A 19,371-nucleotide genomic window follows, 5' to 3' on the forward strand; every position below is an offset into this window, starting at 1 on the left:
GTGTAGAAGCGTCGGGGGTTACCCCGCTTCCGCGAACCGCCCTGGGATGCGAGGTTCAGCGTCACTATCTCATCCTGGGAAAGGATGAGATCCGGGTGGGCCGAGGCTGCGTCCAGTGTCACAGGGGCTGTGTGAAGATGAGGAGAAAGAGGTGGCCAACCCCGGGTCAAGTTGTCCAAACCCCCTACCTTCCTCTGATACCCCCGTCCCACCACCCGCCCCTCTCGATGCCGCCAGAGAGGCTTTCTCTTCCCAGTCACAGCCTTTGTGGTCCCCAGAGAAGTCTTAGGCCCGGCCCCGCCTCCTCCTCCTCAAAGTTAATCCCTAAATTTCACAATGTGTTGTTCTGTGGGCGCAGAGAGAAGTTCTTCATTGGTGGTGGTGGTGAGATCATTTCAACACCCGAAGATGAGACCATCTCTTCCTTGTCCATTTCCCGCGGCCCCTAATTCCCATGTCTAAGACAAGAATTGAGTCTAGTATAAGAGGTGTCAAGGCTCAGACTTTCCGAGGGCCAGTAATTTTCTAAAGTGGAGTTCCTCAAACACAGGGATGAGTGAAGTGTTCGAATACAAAAGGAGGAATAGTCATCCCCCCGCCACACACACACACTTTTACTAGGATTCCACGTTCAGTCACAGTTTATTAAAGTTAAAAGTGTCTCCATCCACCCCCTACAGAGGCTTGCGTGGTGGTTCCAGTCTGCTAAATATTTCAGAATGGGGACCTCATTCTATCTACTGATTTATCAAATCTCATTAATTAATTTCCCTTGCTGATATGAGGGGTTGGGAGAGAAGGGGGACGTGGGAATGTAAGGTAGAGCGAGAGTGGTCGGGCTCATGGGGTTTGATGGACTGTGACCCAGGCTGGCGTTGCTCGTCTCTGGATTTCACTCCTGGCTGAACTGGTGCCTTCGGTAAACAGCTGCTTAAAGAGTGCGGGGACTGCTGCAGGGACTTCCTTTTTCCACTAGGCGGCACCACAGCCAAAGTGATAAGAAGTCAAGCGTGGGGAGGGTGGCTGGAGATTGTCTTTTCCCCTCCTTTTGCTCAACAACTCGTCCATTCCTTCTCCAACTCTCTTCACCACCACCCCCGCCCCCATCTCCACTCTCAGTAGCCCGAGCCCTCCCATTCTCCACTCCTTCGACCCAATTCCACTAAGTCAAGAACCGTGGTCGGTCTCAGCCACTCACTCAGCGCCACTCTGTGCTCCGAAGTCCGTGTAGCACCACTGCTCCCCGTGTTCTCTGAGCTGGCTTGGCTTGAAGGAACGTCACAAAACCAAGCCCGGATCGCTGTCAGCCACTCACTCAGTGCCGCATGGAGCTCCTCGGACAGCGCAGCGTCAAATGTCTTCGTATCCTGAGAGCTGGCTCCTTGACCAGCAATCTCATCATAAGAGGCCAGGAGACATACTGGAAAAGTGACTTTCCCAGCAGACGAGGCCCGAAACAGGGAGTGGGATGGGGCTGAAGAGTGGTGATTTGGTGGCCCCGATGTAGTTCTGCCGCCTTTGCGGGAGAAGGAAAGGAGAAAAGAGGTCAGCGGGAGCACCTCGGCAGCAATCCTCCATTGCCAGACAGCACAGCTGAGCTCTACATACAGCAGGAGGGATGGAGGTGAAACTCAAGAAAGTACACCTGAACAAGTCGGAGCGCCCTCTGTTTCCTGGCAGAGGTGTAATTTGGGGAGGAACTGAGGAAATGGAATAAATGAATTCATTCATTTATTCCATTTAGTGGAATTGGGTGGATACAGCATTTTGACCACCTGTAGACTTAGAGGTCCGTTAGTATTCAGAGACAGGACTCTTACCTGCAGAAGATGACCCGGGCTCTGAGGTTTTGTTCATTTTATGATTATTTTTCTGTAACAAGCCCCCTAAAAATTGGGGAGAGAAAACCAATTTGGTCTTGATAACCAGAAGCTGCAAATTAAAAACAAAAACAAGCACCCTGCCATCATCAATCAGAACAGTCAATGGTTCTCAGTGGGACCCATTCCCCACCCAGGGGGAAGTGTGGAAACCTTTCAGGTTGTCTCAGTGACAACAAGAGTGTGGTTCTCTACTGGCTTATAGGGCTTTCTGGGGCCTGGGATACTAAGCATTTAACAGGTCAAAAGTCATGGAGCATAACAAAGATGGCCTTTCTAAACACCGGTAGCTCCTTTTGTGGAGAAATGCTGGTGGAATAGGATCCCTAAATCCTGCTCTCTGGCTTTGGAATGCATTCTGTAGTTTCTGGCTTTGGAGAAAGGAGTTCTAATTCTCTCTCTTTCACTTAATAATCATATGACCTGGGTAACTTACCTCCCCTCCCGGAAGCTGCATGGACCTCACTGTAAGTTGCAGATAATAACACCTATCTTGGAGGATAGTTGTGGGGTTTTGAAATATTAGATGCGCACATAGTGGTCCTTTAAGAAATGGTACTTCTACTGTTATTATCTTAGGTGGCAGAACCATATCTAATGACTTTAGCACAGGCTGTTATTACAGTGGGTCTCCGTCCCCTGAGCTGTACTGACCTCACACCCAGAGGAGTTTGCCTCGAAACCTGGTGCCCTGTAGGGGCAGCAAATACTACAGAGGTGGAGCTGCCTCCTTCTTGTCCCACTTTTTCCTCCCTGTCTCTAGGAGTGAAGAAATACATTTGTAATTTTCTATTACTTCTGAATACTTCAAAGTTTGGGATTAGTGACTGTTTTGTGAGTTACCTGAGTTTAAAATAATAAAACAACCATATGCCTGTTCTCTCAATTGGCTGAGGAATGGGCATTCACTTATATCTGGCCTTCCTGTAATCATAGAGACACAATTCTTCCCATTTTCTCACTTTCCCCAAATGGCAGAAGCAACGAACCATCATTTCTCACTTACAGCTCTTCATGTCATTTTTATTCATGCTTTTGAAGAATCTGTTTTCATCTTTTTTCCTATCAGCCTGGAGTTGGTCTGGGGAATAAAGAATGGGATGAAATGGTGAGAGTCCAGAGGGGTTGAGCAAAGAACTCACTATCACACAGCAAGGCACTAATGTGAAATTCCTGGGAGAAGTAGAAGCTGCATTTGTCTCTCATATTCTTATTGGACCAGGAAGGTATGCAACCCTTGAGAGATGCCCTTTCTGCTTTCCTGTGGTGGCTGCCTAGCCCAGCACTGTCCAGTATGAATGATGAATGTAATCTGAGTCACAAATGTGAGCCACTTTTATATTTTTAAATTTTCTAGTAGTCACATTTAAAAAGTAGAAAGAAACTAGTAAAATTAACTTTAATTATATATTTTATTTAACTCAATAGTCTCAAAATGTTATTTCAACATGTATTATAAAAATTATTGCTATCTTTTACAGTCTCTTTTTACACTCAATCTTGTGAAATTAATGATTCTTCACATATAGCATGTTTAAATTTGGACTAGCTACATTTCAAGTGCCTGTCAGCACATGTGGCTAGCAGCTACTAAATTGGACAGTGCAGAGCTAGCCCCTTTCTCACTGCCTGACAAAAGTAGGTGCTCAGGACAAAGAGTGCCTTGAGGCTTCACCCTTTAGCTTCAGAAGGCCTACTGTAGGGCTAACCACCCAGGAGCCAGGTGGGGTAAGGGGGGGGCCCACTCTCCTAAAGCCTGGATGGCAGTCCTTCCCTCTTTCCCAAGAAAGAGGGCTTGAGAGGGGGAACGAAGACAGAGCTCCTGCAAGGGGAGGCCGAGTGCCTTCATCTCCCAGTTCACCCCTGCCAGAAGAGACTCCTTTTGCAGGTAGAGGATGAGCCCAGAAGTTGGGGACAATGGCCCATTCCTGGCCTAGATTTCCTGTAGGGGTGCTGGACTGAGTGGAGAACTATAGGGTGGAGCCCCTAGATGGGGAGCTACTTCTGGCCCCAGCACCCTTCCCCCAGTGTCCTGCAGCCCCAAGACAGCACAAGACAGCCTGGGGCTAGTTAGTGGGACAAGCGTGGGCAGCTTCCCTGAGAGCCACCAGCCCAGTCATGGGGACTGCTCAGGGGAGACGCGGGGGCCCTCTTAGGAGGGGTCTGCAAACCTAGAGCATAGGAAACACTGCCTGGGAGCACTTCACCTACAAGGGCCTTTAGCGGCTTCAGGGCCCAGTCACACCCTTCTCCACGTAGGTGTTCCAGACCCAGTCACCCCGAGCAGGGAGAACCAACCCTCATAATAAGAACTGTGGAGATTGGACCTGTGGTATAAGTAGACTCCCTACCACCTCCTGTATTTCCTAGGCTTTAATAGGGCCAGGTGGCCATTGTGCCTTCTTCTTTGGGGTAAAAATAAAATAAAAATAAGAGAAAAAAAAAAGAAGGAAATAGGGCCAGGTGGGAGTTGGGGGACTGTGTGTGTGTGAGTTTGTGTATGTGAAAGAGGGAAAGAAAAGGGGGATACAGAGTAGAGCACACCAGTCTCCCCAACTCCAAACCTGATGAAGTGGAAAGGGCTGGGCTCCTTTATTGAAATTCCAAACTAGAACCAAACTATTCTTGACCTGAAGAGCCTATAAAGGTGCTGGATCGGGCTGGATGTGGTGGCTCACGCCTGTAATCCCAGCACTTTGGGAGGCTGAGGCGGGTGGATCACAAGTCAGCAGTTCGAGACCAGCTTGACCAACATGATGAAACCCCGTCTCTACTAAAAATACAAAAAACTAGCTGGGCGTGGTGGTGTGCGCCTGTAACCCCAGCGACTTGGGAAGCTGAGGCAGGAGAATCGCTTGAAACCAGAAGGCGGAGGTTGCAGTGAGCCGAGATTGCGCCACTGCACTCTATCCTGGGCAATAAGAGCAAAACTCCGTCAAAAATAAATAAATAAATAAACAAATAAATAAAGTTGCTAGATCGGCTGAGATCATGCCCAGTGGGATGGGAGGAGCTAGACAAAGCAGAGCAGTTAGTGGACAAAAGAAAAGCTCAGACAACAAAATTAAGAATAAAACAAAACATGCTTTCCTGTTTATGTCTGCCGAGTGGAGATTCCCAGCTGAATGGATGGAGATCTTGGGGCATTGCCCTGGTCCTCCTTTTCCGTAGTCCCAAGGGGAAGTGTTTGTGTATGGGGGGCTGGGGGTTGGGGTGGGGGAGGTGGGTGTGGAACTCCAGGTGATAATTTCAGAAGATTCCATCTAGCTGTCTTTATGCCCACCTTAGACCAACACGGTCTTCACATTAAGGGGAGTCCTTACAAATACTAACCTTTCTTCCTAGTTGCAAACACAGACAGGGTTATGAAAAATATCTGGCCGAACATCTAAAACCCAAGTCATCCACTACTGTTCTGCTGATTTCTGTTTCCCTGTAAGGCTGGAAGAGGTTTCTCCCCAGAATGTCACTGATTTTGAATTTATTTTCTCTTCTTCTGTAGGCAGGAGGAGACACCAGTGTGCACCAGAGAAGGAGAAGTCAGACATGACAGTCCCTGCCTGAGGCCATCTCTGGTCCACCAGACAACTCATCACCAACTTCCCAACAGCCACTGCTCTAGGCCAGGTGTCCACGTGGGGAATAGGTCCAGGCCCTCTATGGCTCTCGCAGGAGTCAGGGAGGCAGATAAATAACATATCACGAAGACAGAATGTAAGAAATGCCTGGGAGGAGGCATACTGATGCGTGGAAAGTACTCAGCCAGAAGCCTGGCACTAGAAGGGCCCAGGGATTGTTGGCATGTATGAGTCACAGTTCCATTTCAGTGGAGTGAGCAGGGAGAGAATCTCCTGGAAGCAGGTGAATAGAGAAAATACAGCCTCTTCCTTACCTTTGAATTTTTTCAGGCTCCCTGTGATGGAGTCATGTCTTGATTTTGCTTCACTGAGTTTTTTCTCCAGTTCCAGAGGAACAGGGGTTGGGTTGAGAAACTGAAACTCTTCACTTCTAGGAAGATGTGGTTGAGCTGGTTGGTGAGATCAGGGGATGAGGTGTGGGAGAAGGAGGATCTGAGACATGGGGTTGAGAAATGAGGGGATGAAGACCTGGGGGTAGAACTGAGAGCGGTGGCTCACACCTGTAATCCCAGCACTTTGGGAGGCTGAGGCGGGTGGATCACCTGAGGTCAGGAGTTCGAGACTAGCCTGGCCAACATGGTAAAACCCGGTCTCTACTAAAAATATGAAAATTAGCCAGGCTTGGTGGCAAGCGCCTGTCGTCTCAGCTACTTGGGAGGCTAAGGCAGGAGAATCACTTGAACCTGGGAGACAAAGGTTGCAGTGAGCTGAGATTGCACCACTGCACTCCAGCCTGAGCAACAAGAGCAAAGCTCCATCTCAACAACAACAAAAAAAAGAAGACCTGGCGGTTAAGGGATAGTGAGCTGGGAGTCAGAAAGTCAGGGCTAGGGATATGGGGCAGGAGTGAGGTAGGGCATAGGGAGATATGGAAATGAAGATGGGAGATGGAGACAGAGAGGAGGGAAAAAAACAGGGTCAGGGAGACAGAGTAGGGGACCCAGGAGCTATTCAGTTGAGCAAGGGGGCATTCAGGAAATAGTAGAATCTGTGCTGAAGAAGGAGGAAGCCTGAGAAAACGGCTGGTTTCTTTAACAACCAACCACGTGCTAATATGGTTGGCATAGGCATTCCCCAGCTGCAGCCTAAATGTATGAATGCAAAGTTAGAGGTGGGTGGGTATTTCTGAGAGAGGAATGTTGACTGCATTTGGATATACGCTGAGAATTGTATGTGGATGAATCAGTAGGCAAAATACATTTGGGGTGGCCCATCATACCTGCACAGGACGACTTTGATATCCTAGAAGAGAAAGAGAAACAGCACAGCCTCAGCACTTGGCTGATTCCCAGGAGCCAAGGAGGAGATACAGAGCCTGCTGGGTGTGGGGCAGAGCAGGAGGAGTAAGAACCCCTCCAAGTCTCTCTTACCCCATCCTCCTCCCCTCTCCCCACCACGAAGGGCTTCTCCAAGAAGCACTGCTCTGCCAGTAAGCAGAAAAGTGTTTTGACCTCAAGAAGAACTGAGTGAAGAAGAGAAGAGTGAGATTTAGAAGATGAATTTGGCTCTGAGACTGAACAAGGGAGCCCTGCTAGCCAGGGCAGGAGAAAGGCTAGAATGGCTTTGCATGATCTTTCTTAAAATAAATAAATAGGTTTTTGAACCTGTGGGAGAATAGATGACTTGAGGAGGAATCATCTCAGCTTGTTTTAAGCACCAGCTAGACCTGCACTGTCCAATATGGTAGCCACCAACCACATGTGGCTACTGAACATTGGAAATTGTGGCTAGTGTGACAAAGAACTGAATTTTTAATTTGATTTTTACTAATTCAAATTTAAATTAAAAATAGAGGCCAGGCACGGTGGTTCACGCCTGTAATCCCAGCACTTTGGGAGGCTGAGGTGGGCAGATCACTTGAGGTCAGGAGTTCGAGACCAGCCTGGCCAACATGGTAAAACCCCGTGTCTGCTAAGAATACAAAAATTAGCTGGGCATGGTGGTGGGGACCTGTAATCCCAGCTACTCAGGACTTGGGCCTAGGAGGCAGAAGTTGTAATGAGCCAAAATCGCGCCACTGTACTCCAGCCTGGGCAACAGAGCAAGATTCCATCTCAAAAAATAAAATAAAATAAATAGAAGAAGGGTAAAGTACTTTTTCCATTAAACACAACTTTATTGATTTGGTAAGACTATATTTTACTTTAACAATTGACAATTTAGCATCTGAATTGAGATATGCCAAAGTGAAAAATATACACACAATTTCAAACACTCAGTGTAAAAAAAAAAAAAAAAAACCACCAAAAACCCAGAATGTGAAATATCTCATTAATACTTTTAAAATATTCATTACAGGCTGAAAGGATAATATTTCAGATATATTGAGTTAAAATATTTTATTAAAATTAATTTCACTTTTATCATTTTAATGTGACTAACTAGAAAAATTTGTAATTCCATATGTGGCTGAAACTACATTTCTAAATCACACATGTGGCCAGAATTATATTTATGAATTACATATGTGGCTCACATTTTCATTCTAATACATGCGGCTCACATATTGCTATTGGACAGCACTGGGCTAGAGGTAGGATGGTTGGGGCAATCTCATGTATTCTGCCAGTGGTCCATGCTCTGACCTGAGACTAGGGATGGGCTGCTACCTCTCTGCAATTCTGCCCCCAAGGGACTCACCTCCAGCAGCTGCCTGGGTGGCATGTTCTGCTTGGTCTTCAGGGAATCAATGAGCTTCTTGAGATCATTCAACTGTGGCTCAGTGGAGGCAACATAGCGTTTCCCCGCTTCCGTTCCCTCATGACCCAGCCAGTAAATCCGTGATAGCAGGAAATTCTTCTCCTCCTCTAGGACTTGATGCAGGAGTTCAAATTCTGTGAGGATCCTTTGCTTCTCATGTTCTACCTGGTCCTAAGAAACAGGGACAGGCAGAGGATGAGAGGATGGCCTCGAAGGTCCTTCTAGCCCACTTTATTCAGCCATTAATTTTATTAAGTTTCTGTGGAATTCCCAACCAGAGCAATGTGCCAGGGCAGACCTGGAAGAAAGGAAAGGAGAGGAGAACAAACTTCTAAAAGCACCCACTACATGCTCAGCTTTAAGCGAAATTATTAATTTATGGTTTACCACTTGCCTTCAAGGAACTGTCTAATACATTTCCAGAAGGCTTTTCGGTTTATAATCTTTCATATAGATTTTATTCCTTTCACGCACACAGGAAAATAGGTAAGTGGGGTCACAATGTCTTCATTTTCCTTCTGTCTCTCTTTTTTTTTTTTATTTTTTTGAGACAGGCTCTCACTCTGTCACTCAGGCTGGAGTGCAGTGCACGATCACGGCTCACTGCAGCCTCATCCTCCCAGGCTCAAACAATACTTTCACCTCCCAGCCTCTCTAGTAGCTGGGACTACAGGCGTGTGCTACCACGCCCGGCTAGTTTTCTTTCTTTTTTTTTTAATCAAGAGGAGAGTCTCGCTATGTTGCCCAGGCTGGTCTCAAACTCCTGGGCTCAAGCGATCCTCAGCCTCCCAGAGTGCTGTGATTACTGGTGAGCCACCGCGCCCGGCCAATGTCTTCATTTTCTAATTGGGGAATCCGTTGAGGGCGCAGCTAGGCCTTAAAAACCTGTACTTGCGATTCCAAGACCAGCGCGGGTTTTCCGTGCCCCACCTTGTCTGCAGGTGGAGACTGAGCAGTCAGCCCGCTGTAATAGCGAGGCCGACGCGGGAGGTGATGCCGCCTGGCGGGTCAGGTGCTGAGGCGCAGAGGAGAGGACATGGCCCAACCCGCCATGCCAAGCCCTCTGTCCCAGTCTGTTCCTCTGGCGCTCTGTTCCGATCTGCGCCACTCTTTCTTTATCACTGGATCTTTTTCTGAGGGGTCAGTGTAATAGGGGATTCCAGGAGCTTTGGCAGAGATGTTTCTGCTTCCAGAGATCGTGGGATGGAGTTTTTCTTACCGTGAAGACATCGACCCTGTGTACACCTTGTGCCTTCACTTGTACTGTCTCCTTCTCCTTTTGCTGCAAGACTTGGATCTGCTCTTGAATCTGCCCCTGCGGAAAGAGGGCCGTTTGGACAGGCTGTGCCTGGAGATTTCTACCTCATAAAATCCTCCTGGTCTCTTAGGAGAGCTGGTGACACTCTCCAGGTGAGTCCTTGTGTAATTATTAAGGACTCGCCTTTCTCAAGCTGGAGGGGAAAGGGGTTGCTGAGAAGGGAGAAATCTGGAGCCTAAGTGACCTAAATGACCAGAACATAGTTATTTATGACTAACTAGGACTATGGATGGTGCTTTGGAATTATCAGAGAACTACAAACTTCCCTTCATCTGTCCTACCAACAACTTTAAGAGAGTTGTTTTGTTTTTGCCATTTGAAAGGTGAGGTACCTGAGGCTCAGAGAGGTAAAGTGATTCCTTGCAGGTTGTACAGTAAACTCACAAGACTGGGCTTGAGCCCAAACCTTCTGAGTCAAATTTTCACATCCTTTCCATTCTCCATTGCACCTTGATTTAGAGAGTCAGCAGTTCCCCAGACTCAGCTCTTTGAACCCACTGTGCCTGACTGCGAGCTGCCCACTCAAGCCCAAGGGGTGGGGGCGATGGGGTGCAAACCCTCAGTGGGAAGGTAGCAGTTTCCAGGGCCTCACTGAACTCCTGGGCTGATGGGGGAACAGGGAAGAAACCTCAAATGCCTACCTGATAATTCTGGGCAGCTTCTTCGATCAAGCTGACATTATGGGATTTGTGGTCCTTGGATTCACGACACACAAAACAGAGGAACTTCCCATCATCCTCGCAGAAATAATGGAACATCTCCTGGTGCCTCGGGCATGTAGCCTCTTTCCTTTTGGACTGCACCTCAGAGGCTTGTAGAGCTTGGATTTTCTCCACCAGATTCCACAACAGTGAGTTGAACCTGATTGCGTTCTTCCTTACGGAAGTTTTGCAGAGGGGACATTTGAAAAATCCACATGATGTTTCCCCAATCTGAGTGATGCATTTGAGGCAGAAATTGTGCCCACAGTCGATGGTGACAGGTTTCTGCAGAATGTCCAGGCAGATGGGGCAGATCACTTCCTCTTGCAGTTTGTTCACAAGCTGCCCACTGGCCATGACAGAACAACGGGGCTATTTCAAGACTGTAGGAAGCTGTGCCAAGTCTGTAGGAGCCCCGGAGTCCACTGTGGATACTGTTTCTAGGAAGGGAGAAGGGAGTCAGAGAAAGTGGAGGTCAGAGATTCTGCCAATTAGTTAGAAGAGCAGAGAGAGAGGAAAAGAAGAGGGAGAAAAAAATAAAGAAATGATAGAAAAGCATAAAATTTCCGATCTAGAAAATATTATAAAGAGAGGAAAACAGATGGGCAGTCCTACCTTGCTACCTCTTGAGAACAAATGGATACTCTGAATGTGTAATAGGCTGCTTATAAAGTGAAATAAGTTGCCCTGAACTTTGGACTAAAGGTATGTTTGTATGGTGGTTGACTAAGATCAGAATGACCGGGGCACCAAACACCACTTATGGGGGATTTCCCAATCAGCTCTGAGTAGGGAGTGGAGGGGTGGGTGGTGATGCCTACTGAAAGGTCACAGCCAGTTCACTGCAATGCTTTGGGCATCTTGTACGCAAAGTTCAAGTCTTGGTAGAGCATCTGGAAAGTAAGGGAAGGGCAATTCTCTACCTCAGGTGCTTTGGCTCCTCACAGAATTTTGTGAAAATGTGGAGGTTATCATCACCTACCCTGGGGAATTTCCAGTCACAGGATCAACCAACCACTCCCTAGCTCAGTAGGATAGGCAAGGAACTTCCTTTCTAAAAAGTTGTTCTTTGTTTTTGCACTTTGCTGTTACCCCTGGTGATCTTCTGCCTCCCCACAACACCTGTAGTAGTCTGTCCTCTGTTGATTTTTTCTCTGTATGTCTCCAGTATGCTGGTGTCTCCGTGCCCATTCTTTGCTTTGCCACTTCTGTCTATATGTGCTTCTTCTTCCTTCTTGGTGCTTCTCTGATCCCTGACTTGCCTTCTATGGCTTTTGTTATGACTAGGAATATATCAACCAGTGTTACATACATTCCCTTCTGTACATTCATGTCCTAACCTTCCCTCCTTGCCTCTTGTCTTAAGGAAAAGGGTGCTTCCTCCCTACCCCTTCTCTTGGTATAGCTTCCACCCTCACCTTCTCACTCTCCATTATCAGCCGTCTGTCCCCAGCAAGAAGTACACCATTAATTTTTGTCTGATCTTAATCTTAGGTCAAACAGGGCTTGTGGATGATTATTATAATAATAGCCAGAGTGATCATACACTCTGCTTTGCCTGGAACCATCCTGGGTTTCACTTTGTCCTGGTGTAATTATTAACAGCACCTCCTTTCACTTTCAGAAATGTCCAGTTTGGACTATAAATTATGTGGCTCCCCTTATAGCAACTGCTGTAAACCAAAGACTTTCAGAAATGTTATACCTCCAGACCTTTCTTTTTGTTTGTTTTAGGGTTAAATTAAAACAGTCTAACATCTGTAAATTGTTTTACTTATACTCCTAAACTGCTGGCCCCTAGAAGCAGAATTTAACTTTTGACAGGTTTTGTTTGACTGGCATGATGATTTAGAAAATAATGATAATGTAGATGCCTTTAGAGAGGGTGGCTATGTTCCCCACCGCTCTGCTACCTCACATCTCCTTGGCCCTTGAAGGCATTTGACATTATGACTCTGATTTATAGATTTATTTTGCTTATATTACCTCATTTAAGTCTCACCTGTAAGAAATTATCTTTATCCTTTCTCAAAAAAGGAACTTAGTATTCTTCAGAATCACTTGGAAAACTTGTTAAAATTCTTGCTGAGCTCCAGTAGAGACTTTCTCTTTCAACAGGTCCTTGATGGAGTCTGATGATTGACATCTTAAGCAAATTCTCTGGAGAAGTCGATGCTCCTGATGGAGGCTCACACATTGATAACCCCTGGTTTAGAGACACTACTAATTGTTCCAGCTCATCCAGCTAATAAGTGACAGATCTCAGACTTAATTCCAGGTTTCCTATTCCACATTAAGTCTTCTTTATTCTTTCTTGTTTCAGCATTAATGAAAACAAATAGTAATCTTTAAAAATGATAAACAAATATTTTAAAAGAACCAATATTTCAATGAAGCTGGGCAACCCAGCAGAGAGAATGAAAATACTCATATGAACACCACTGGAGAGTTTCAAACAACTGTCACCAAACAGGTACTGATGGCTTCATGAGGAAGGAAATTTAGACATAAAAAATGAGAATCTACAGTGTTTCAAAGGTGCTTTACTCTCTCAGAATTATTATTGTTATCCTGGGTCATCCATCCACTGGACTGAATGGAGATATATATATACATATATTTTTTTTCTTTCTTCTTTTTTTTTTTTTTGAGACAGAGTTTCACTATTATTGCCCAGACTGGAGTGCAATGGCGTGATCTCGGTTCACTACAACCTCTGAATCCCCAGTTCAAGCGATTCTCCTGCCTCAGCCTCCCAAGTAGCTGGGATTACAGGCACCTGCCACCACATCCAGCTAATTTTTTGTATTTTTAATAGAGACGGGGTTTCACCACGTTGGCCGGGCTGGTCTTGAACTCCTGACCTCAGATGACCCACCTGCCTCAGCCTCCCAAAGTGCTGGGATTACAGGCATGAGCCACTGTGCCCAGCCCTTGAATGGATATCTTAAACTCTTAGTAGGCTCAGTAGTCTGAAACCAAATGCCTCCAGTTTGCAAGGGCTAGGGTCTTGAGATAGTTGGTATTGTGTTAGTTCCAAAGGACTTCCAAGCCAATTCTGAGGCATAGAGTTTATAAAAATTAGCCATAGAACAGGAAATGATGCAGAGCCTCATGCACATGACACAGCTGTCACACACAAGAAAGCAGACACAGAGCCATGCAGCAGTGAGTGCACAGATCTGGAGGGGACCTGCCAAGACTAATGGGATGAGACACCTTATCAGAGGCCAGTGAAGGCTAGAGACAGCTCAGTTGTCAGACTAGACAGCCCCACAATGTTACATTATCCTCCCTGCATCACGATTCCAGCTACAGAAGCTTCCCCTGTCTCAGGAGTCACATTTCCGGGCCTATGTGAATTGGTAGAATGTCTATGGAGGAAAATAATGTGATATGTTTCAAAACTACAAATGCTCATTCCCTTTATCCCAGAAATTCCACCTCTGGGAATTTAGTCTACAGATATACTCACACATATAAATTTATTTTGGACTTTGTGGTAATGTTTGCATTAGCAAAATATTAGAAAACAACCTAAATGTACATCAGTATGGAAATGTTTAAATAAATTATAGCCCAGCTTTATAACAGAATAGAAATAAAAAAGAATCAGGGAGTTCCTTATTTACATATGGAAAATATGGCCAAGATATGTTGTTATGTGAAGAAAGGAAAAAACAAATAATGCAGAAAAATGCATGTACTATGCTACCATTTGGGTAGAAAAAATATACTTATTTTCTTGAATATCCAAATAAGTTCTTTCTGGAAGGATAAGAATCTAATAACTAACAATGGTTGTCTCTAAGGAGAGGGACTGACTAGCCGGGGAACAGGGGTGGAAGAGAGGCTTTTCTTTGTATGACATATTACATTTTGTGAATTTTTAATTGTATAAATACATTAAGTTTTTTTCTTTTTTAGTACTTTTTACATTATGTTTTACAACATTAAATAGTAAATCAAAAAATAGACAGAGAATGAAATGGACATTTGCAGAGCAATAAAACCAATTAACCAATAAATACTTGAAAACAGTAATCTTGAAAATGCACGCTCAACTCATTGGCTCATGCCTGTAATTCCAGCACTTTGTGAGGCCAAGGCAGGCAGATTTCTTGAGCATAGGAATTCAAGAGCAGCCTGGACAACATGGTGAAACCCTGTCTCTACAAAAAATACAAAAGTTAGCTGGGCATGGTGGCACGCACCTATAGTCCCAGCTTCTTGGAAGGCTGATGCAGGAGGATTGCATGAACCTGGGAGATCGAGGCTGCAGTGAGCCGTGATCATGCCACTGCACTTTAGCCGCCCTACTGCACTCCAGCTTGGGTAACAGAGCAAGACGTTTCCTTAAAAAAAAAAGAAAGAAAGAAAGAAAGAAAGAAAGAAAGAAAGAAAGAAAGAAAGAAAGAAAGAAAGAAAGAAAAAGAAAAAAGAAAATGCCAATTAAAATAAAAGAAGATGTCATTTTATATCTTAAGTTTAAGTCTGGAATATCAAATATAGCCAAGGACATGGAGAAATAGGTACTCCTATACCCTACTGGTGAGAGTATAAATTACAATAATTTAAAAATATTTAGTAGAATTTAAACGGTGTACTTTCATTTCAAGGTTCTGTAACGATAATGACGATGATGAAAATACTACTACCAGTAAATAAAAGCTAACATTTCTTGAATGCTTACCATGTGCCAGGCACAGTCCCAGGCATTTTGCGTATTAACTCATTTATATAGAGAAGTATTATTATTCCCATTTTGAGGACAAGTCAACGGAGATCAAGAGAGATTAAGTAATTTGTCCCAAAGGTCATTCAGTAATTAAATAGTGGAATGGGGACTTGAACGCAGGTAGCCTCTAGAGCCTTCTTACACCCTGTATGATTCTGCCCCTCTAGAGAAAACCTTGCACATGTGCACTCAGAGATGCATGTAACAGTATTAATATTGGCTGGGCGCGGTGGCTCACGCCTGTAATCCCAGCACTTTGGGAGGCTGAGGCGGGCGGATCACGAGGTCAGGAGATCAAGACCATCCTGGCTAACCCGGTGAAACCCTGTCTCCACTAAAAATACAAAAAATTAGCCAGGCGTAGTGGCCGGCGCCTGTAGTCCCAGCTACTCGGGAGGCTGAGGCAGGAGAATGGCGGGAACCTGGGAGGCGGATCTTGCAGTGAGCCGAGATCGCGCCACTGCCCTCCAGCCTGGGCGACAGGGTGAGACTCCGTCTCAAAAAAAAAGATAGATAAATAAATAAATAAATAAATAAATCCTATATCAGGATTTTTCAATGATAGCACTGTTGACATTTTAGGCTGGATAATTCTTTGGTGTGTGGTGGCCCTGTGCACTGTAGGATGTTTACCAGCATCCCTGGCCTCTGCCACTAGATTCCAGTAGCGCTCCTATCCCCTAGTTGTGACAAACAAAAATGTCTCCAAGCATGACCAAATGTCCCTGGGGGACAAAACCTCTGATGGAAAACCAGTGCTCTGTATGTAGTCATATGGCTAGGTCTCAAAACAGTAATGAGTATGTGGTGATTTATACACACTTAGAAACACACAACACTTCATACAGTTTGCAGTTTCCATATATGTGATAGAAGTTTAAACACAAGGCCTGAAAGGATACATACTAAATTTATGGCAGTGTTTGCTTCCGGGAGGAGAGAGAGAAAGAGAGAGAGAGGAATGGAACTAAGAAGAGAACTAAATGGACAGAGGGAATCTCAAATTTTTTTGAGATTAAAATTAAAAAAATTAAATCTGTAATATTTAATTTTTAAAAATCTGAGGCAAACATAGCAAAATGTTTGTATTTGTTAATTCTAGGTTGTGGTTATAAGGTGCTTGTTATATGATTTTCTATTATTTTCTATATTAAGTTTTTCCAAAGTAAAATATTTTAGTTAAAATAGGAAAACTGTGGAAAATGAACAATGGATAGAAATAAAAATAGAAATTCAAAGGAATTCTAAAATAAATTCTAAAATTAAGAAAAAGTTCAACTCCTTCCCTACTACTCAGGAAAATACAAATAATGCGATACAAATACAAAAATGAGATAAACTTTGTACTCATCAAATTGGCAAAATTTTTCAAAAATGTCCAGAGCTGATGAGGATGTGGAAAAATGGGACTCTTCATATGTGGCTGGTTTCAGTGTGAATGGGCACTATCTTTTTCGAAGGCCTCAAGGCAAATGACTTAAAATGCATTTGAACGGTGACTAGAAAGAATATTATAAGAAAAGTAAAATGCACACAGGATTTCAAAAGGGTTTTTAGGCTTCAAGATAAGTCAGGGACAGTGGGGTCGAAATAAAGTCAAGGGACAGCTTACACAGAGATACCCTATAACCAGTCTCCCAACAAGAGAGCTAGATTTTATTTAGTTAAAAATAGAAATTAGAAACAGGAGGTAGTAAAAACAGGGTTTTCTTCCTTCCTTTCTTTCTTTCTTTCTTTCTTTTCTTTCCTCCTTCCTTCCGTTCTCTTTCTTTCTCTCTTTCTTTCTTTCTTTCTTTCTTTCTTTCTTTCTTTCTTTCTTTCTTTTTCTTTTCTTTTCTTTTCGAGACAGAGTTTTGCTTTGGTTGCCCAGGCTGGAGTGCAATGGTGCGATCTCAGCTCACTGCAACCTCCGCCTCCCAGGTTCAAGCGATTCTCCTGCCTCAGCCTCCCAAGTAGCTGGGATTACAGGGCTGTGCCACCATGCCTGGCTAATTTTTGTATTTTTAGTAGAGACAGGGTTTCACCATGTTGATCAGGCTGGTGTTGAACTCCTGACCTCCGGTGATCAGCCCGCCTTGGCCTCCCAAAGTGCTGGGATTACAGGCATGAGTCACAGCACTTAGCCATAAAAAAAGTTCTGTTTAAAATACCAGAATGATTAAAATGTTTGCTTTCTGTTTGCATGTATATCATCCCATTAAAAATGAGTTTAAAGTTTTCTATAGAGATTATATACATGCAAACAGAAAGAAAAAAAAATAGGAGGGCCATCAAAATAAATGGAGCAACAAAGGTCAGTTTATATATAGCAGTCAATATAACATTGGGCTGAATTGCTCAACCAAAGGATCAGTCATGAGATTAAAAACCCCAACAAAATGTAAAGCTCCCTTTCTTCCTTAGAGAAACCCATTAAAACATAGAAGCATAAATCCAGAGATAGTTTAAGGGCTGCTGCGCCTGTGCAAATGGGAGAACCTCATGGTGGTCTCACTCCTCTCCCTCTGCCAGGAGAAACCGCAGTCTCCTAACACCGCGACTCCAACTTAGGAGCAAGCGCAGGGGGAAGAAGCTGAAAAGGCCTGGCCTTCACTTGACTCAGTTATCCAGATTATTTAAATTATTGGATTGGCCGGCGGAATGGTTAATTTTATACGTCAACTTGGCTAGGCTGCGCTACCCAGTTATTTGCTATGGTTATGCTGCTTCTACAATAAATGACATCAGAGAAAAGTGGTTGAGAGAAAAGTGGCAAGAAGAAATAAAAATATGCTTGGGTTTGAGGATCTAAATGCCCCTATCAGAACACATCAGACTATGTAATATTCTTGTACCACAGAAGTACCATGTCCAGAGCCTAACACAGAGCTCTTGGTAACTCACTCTGGGAACCGCATTTTAATAAAGGTAACCGCAAACTGGACTGCCTTGAGAGGAGGTCACTTGGATGGCAAGCAGTTTTGAAATCTCATTTCAGGAGGCATGAGGAGGATCTGGTTGGCCCTGAGAGACTCAGGAGTACAGAGTGCTGCCTTCCAGATGCGGGGAGGTTTGTGGTGGATGTCTGTCTCTCCCATGGTCTCAACACTTCTATGCAGATTTCCGCGGGCTGAATTGTGTCCCTCTCACCCACTGCTCCAAACTTGTATGATGAAGCCCTAACTCCAAGAACCTCAAAATGTGACTATATTTGGAAATAGGGCCTTTGAAAGTTGATTAAATTGTTGACAAAGAGTCAAACTCTATAAAGTATTCAAAGAGATGTATTTTGAGCCAAATGTGGGTGGCCATGGCCATGACACAGCCCTCAGGAGATCCTGAGAACGTGTGCCTGAGGTGGTTAGGGCACAGCCTTGTTTCATACATACATTTTTGGGAGACATGATACTTCAATCAAGTACATTTAAGATGTACATTGGTTAGGTTCAGAAAGGCAGGATGACTCAAAGTAGGGGGCTTCCAGGTTATAAGTACATTTAAACGTTTTCTGGTTGACGGCTGAGTTTATCTAAAGACCTGGGATCAATGGAAAGGGAATGTCTGGGTTGAGATAAAGAACTGTGGAGAGAAAAGTTCCTTTTTTTTTTCTTTTTAGACGAGGTCTCACTCTGTCACCCAGACTGCAGTGCAATGGCATGATCTCGACTCACTGCAACCTCCGCCTCCCAGGTTCCAGCCTTTCTCCTGCCTCAGCCTCCCAAGTAGCTGGCATTACAGGCATGCACCACCTTGCCTGGCTAATTTTTTGTATTTTTAGTAGAGATGGGAGTTCTCCATGTTGGTCAGGCTGGTCTCGAACTCCCGACCTCAGGTGATCTGTCTGCCTCGGCCTCCCAAAGTGCTGGGATTACAGGCGTGAGCCCCCGCACCCGGCACAAAGTTCTTAATGTGCAGAGGAAGACTTCAGGTAGCAGGCTTCAGAGAGAATAGATTATAAATGTTTTTTATTAGGCTTAAAAAGGGTGCCAGACTCTTGATTATCTCCTGGACCTGAAAAAAAGGGAAAAGGGGATTCTCTATAGAATGTAGATTTTTCCCCCACAAGAGACAACTTTGCAGGGCAATTTCAAGATATGGCAAGGAAATACATTTGGGGTTAAAATATTTTGATTTCTTTCCTTATTTACTATGTAATGTTATGCCAGAGCCAGTTTGGAAAGTAGGCCACATTAGGGTTAAATAAAACCCCTCTGATGAGACTTTACGGTTTGTAGGGCATGACTCCCCAGGCCCCTTAGGTAGAAATTTGGGCAAGAGAAGGAAAAAGGTCAGAGTTTAGTCCTCAGAGGTAAAATAAGCCCATCAGAGCGGACCTTTGTCTAATCTGACTGGCGTCTTCATAAGAAGAGGAGATTTGGACACACAGAAGGGCACCAGGGATGCTCCACGTGAGGAA

At 44.6% G+C, this 19,371-nt stretch overlaps 1 protein-coding gene and 1 long non-coding RNA gene across 2 annotated transcripts; one reads left to right on the forward strand and one right to left on the reverse strand.

The window, feature by feature from the left end:
- Nucleotides 1-832: 832 nt before the first annotated feature.
- Nucleotides 833-10,697, reverse strand: TRIM31 (tripartite motif containing 31). The gene is made up of 9 exons (XM_055389898.2): nt 10,178-10,697; nt 9,438-9,533; nt 8,159-8,389; nt 6,738-6,760; nt 5,773-5,888; nt 2,887-2,961; nt 1,821-1,886; nt 1,199-1,516; nt 833-972 (listed from the first exon to the last, which is right to left on the reverse strand). The coding sequence occupies exons 1-9, from the start codon at nt 10,592-10,594 to the stop codon at nt 932-934; spliced, it is 1,383 nt and encodes a 460-aa protein (XP_055245873.1). The 5' UTR covers nt 10,595-10,697; the 3' UTR covers nt 833-931.
- Nucleotides 1,512-7,137, forward strand: LOC109027168 (uncharacterized). The gene is made up of 3 exons (XR_002006267.3): nt 1,512-1,624; nt 2,950-3,106; nt 5,383-7,137. It is a non-coding gene; the product is annotated as an uncharacterized lncRNA (long non-coding RNA).
- Nucleotides 10,698-19,371: the final 8,674 nt, after the last annotated feature.

The sequence above is a fragment of the Gorilla gorilla genome, chromosome 5 (genome assembly GCF_029281585.2).
Source record: "Gorilla gorilla gorilla isolate KB3781 chromosome 5, NHGRI_mGorGor1-v2.1_pri, whole genome shotgun sequence".
Taxonomy (NCBI): Eukaryota; Metazoa; Chordata; class Mammalia; order Primates; family Hominidae; genus Gorilla; species Gorilla gorilla.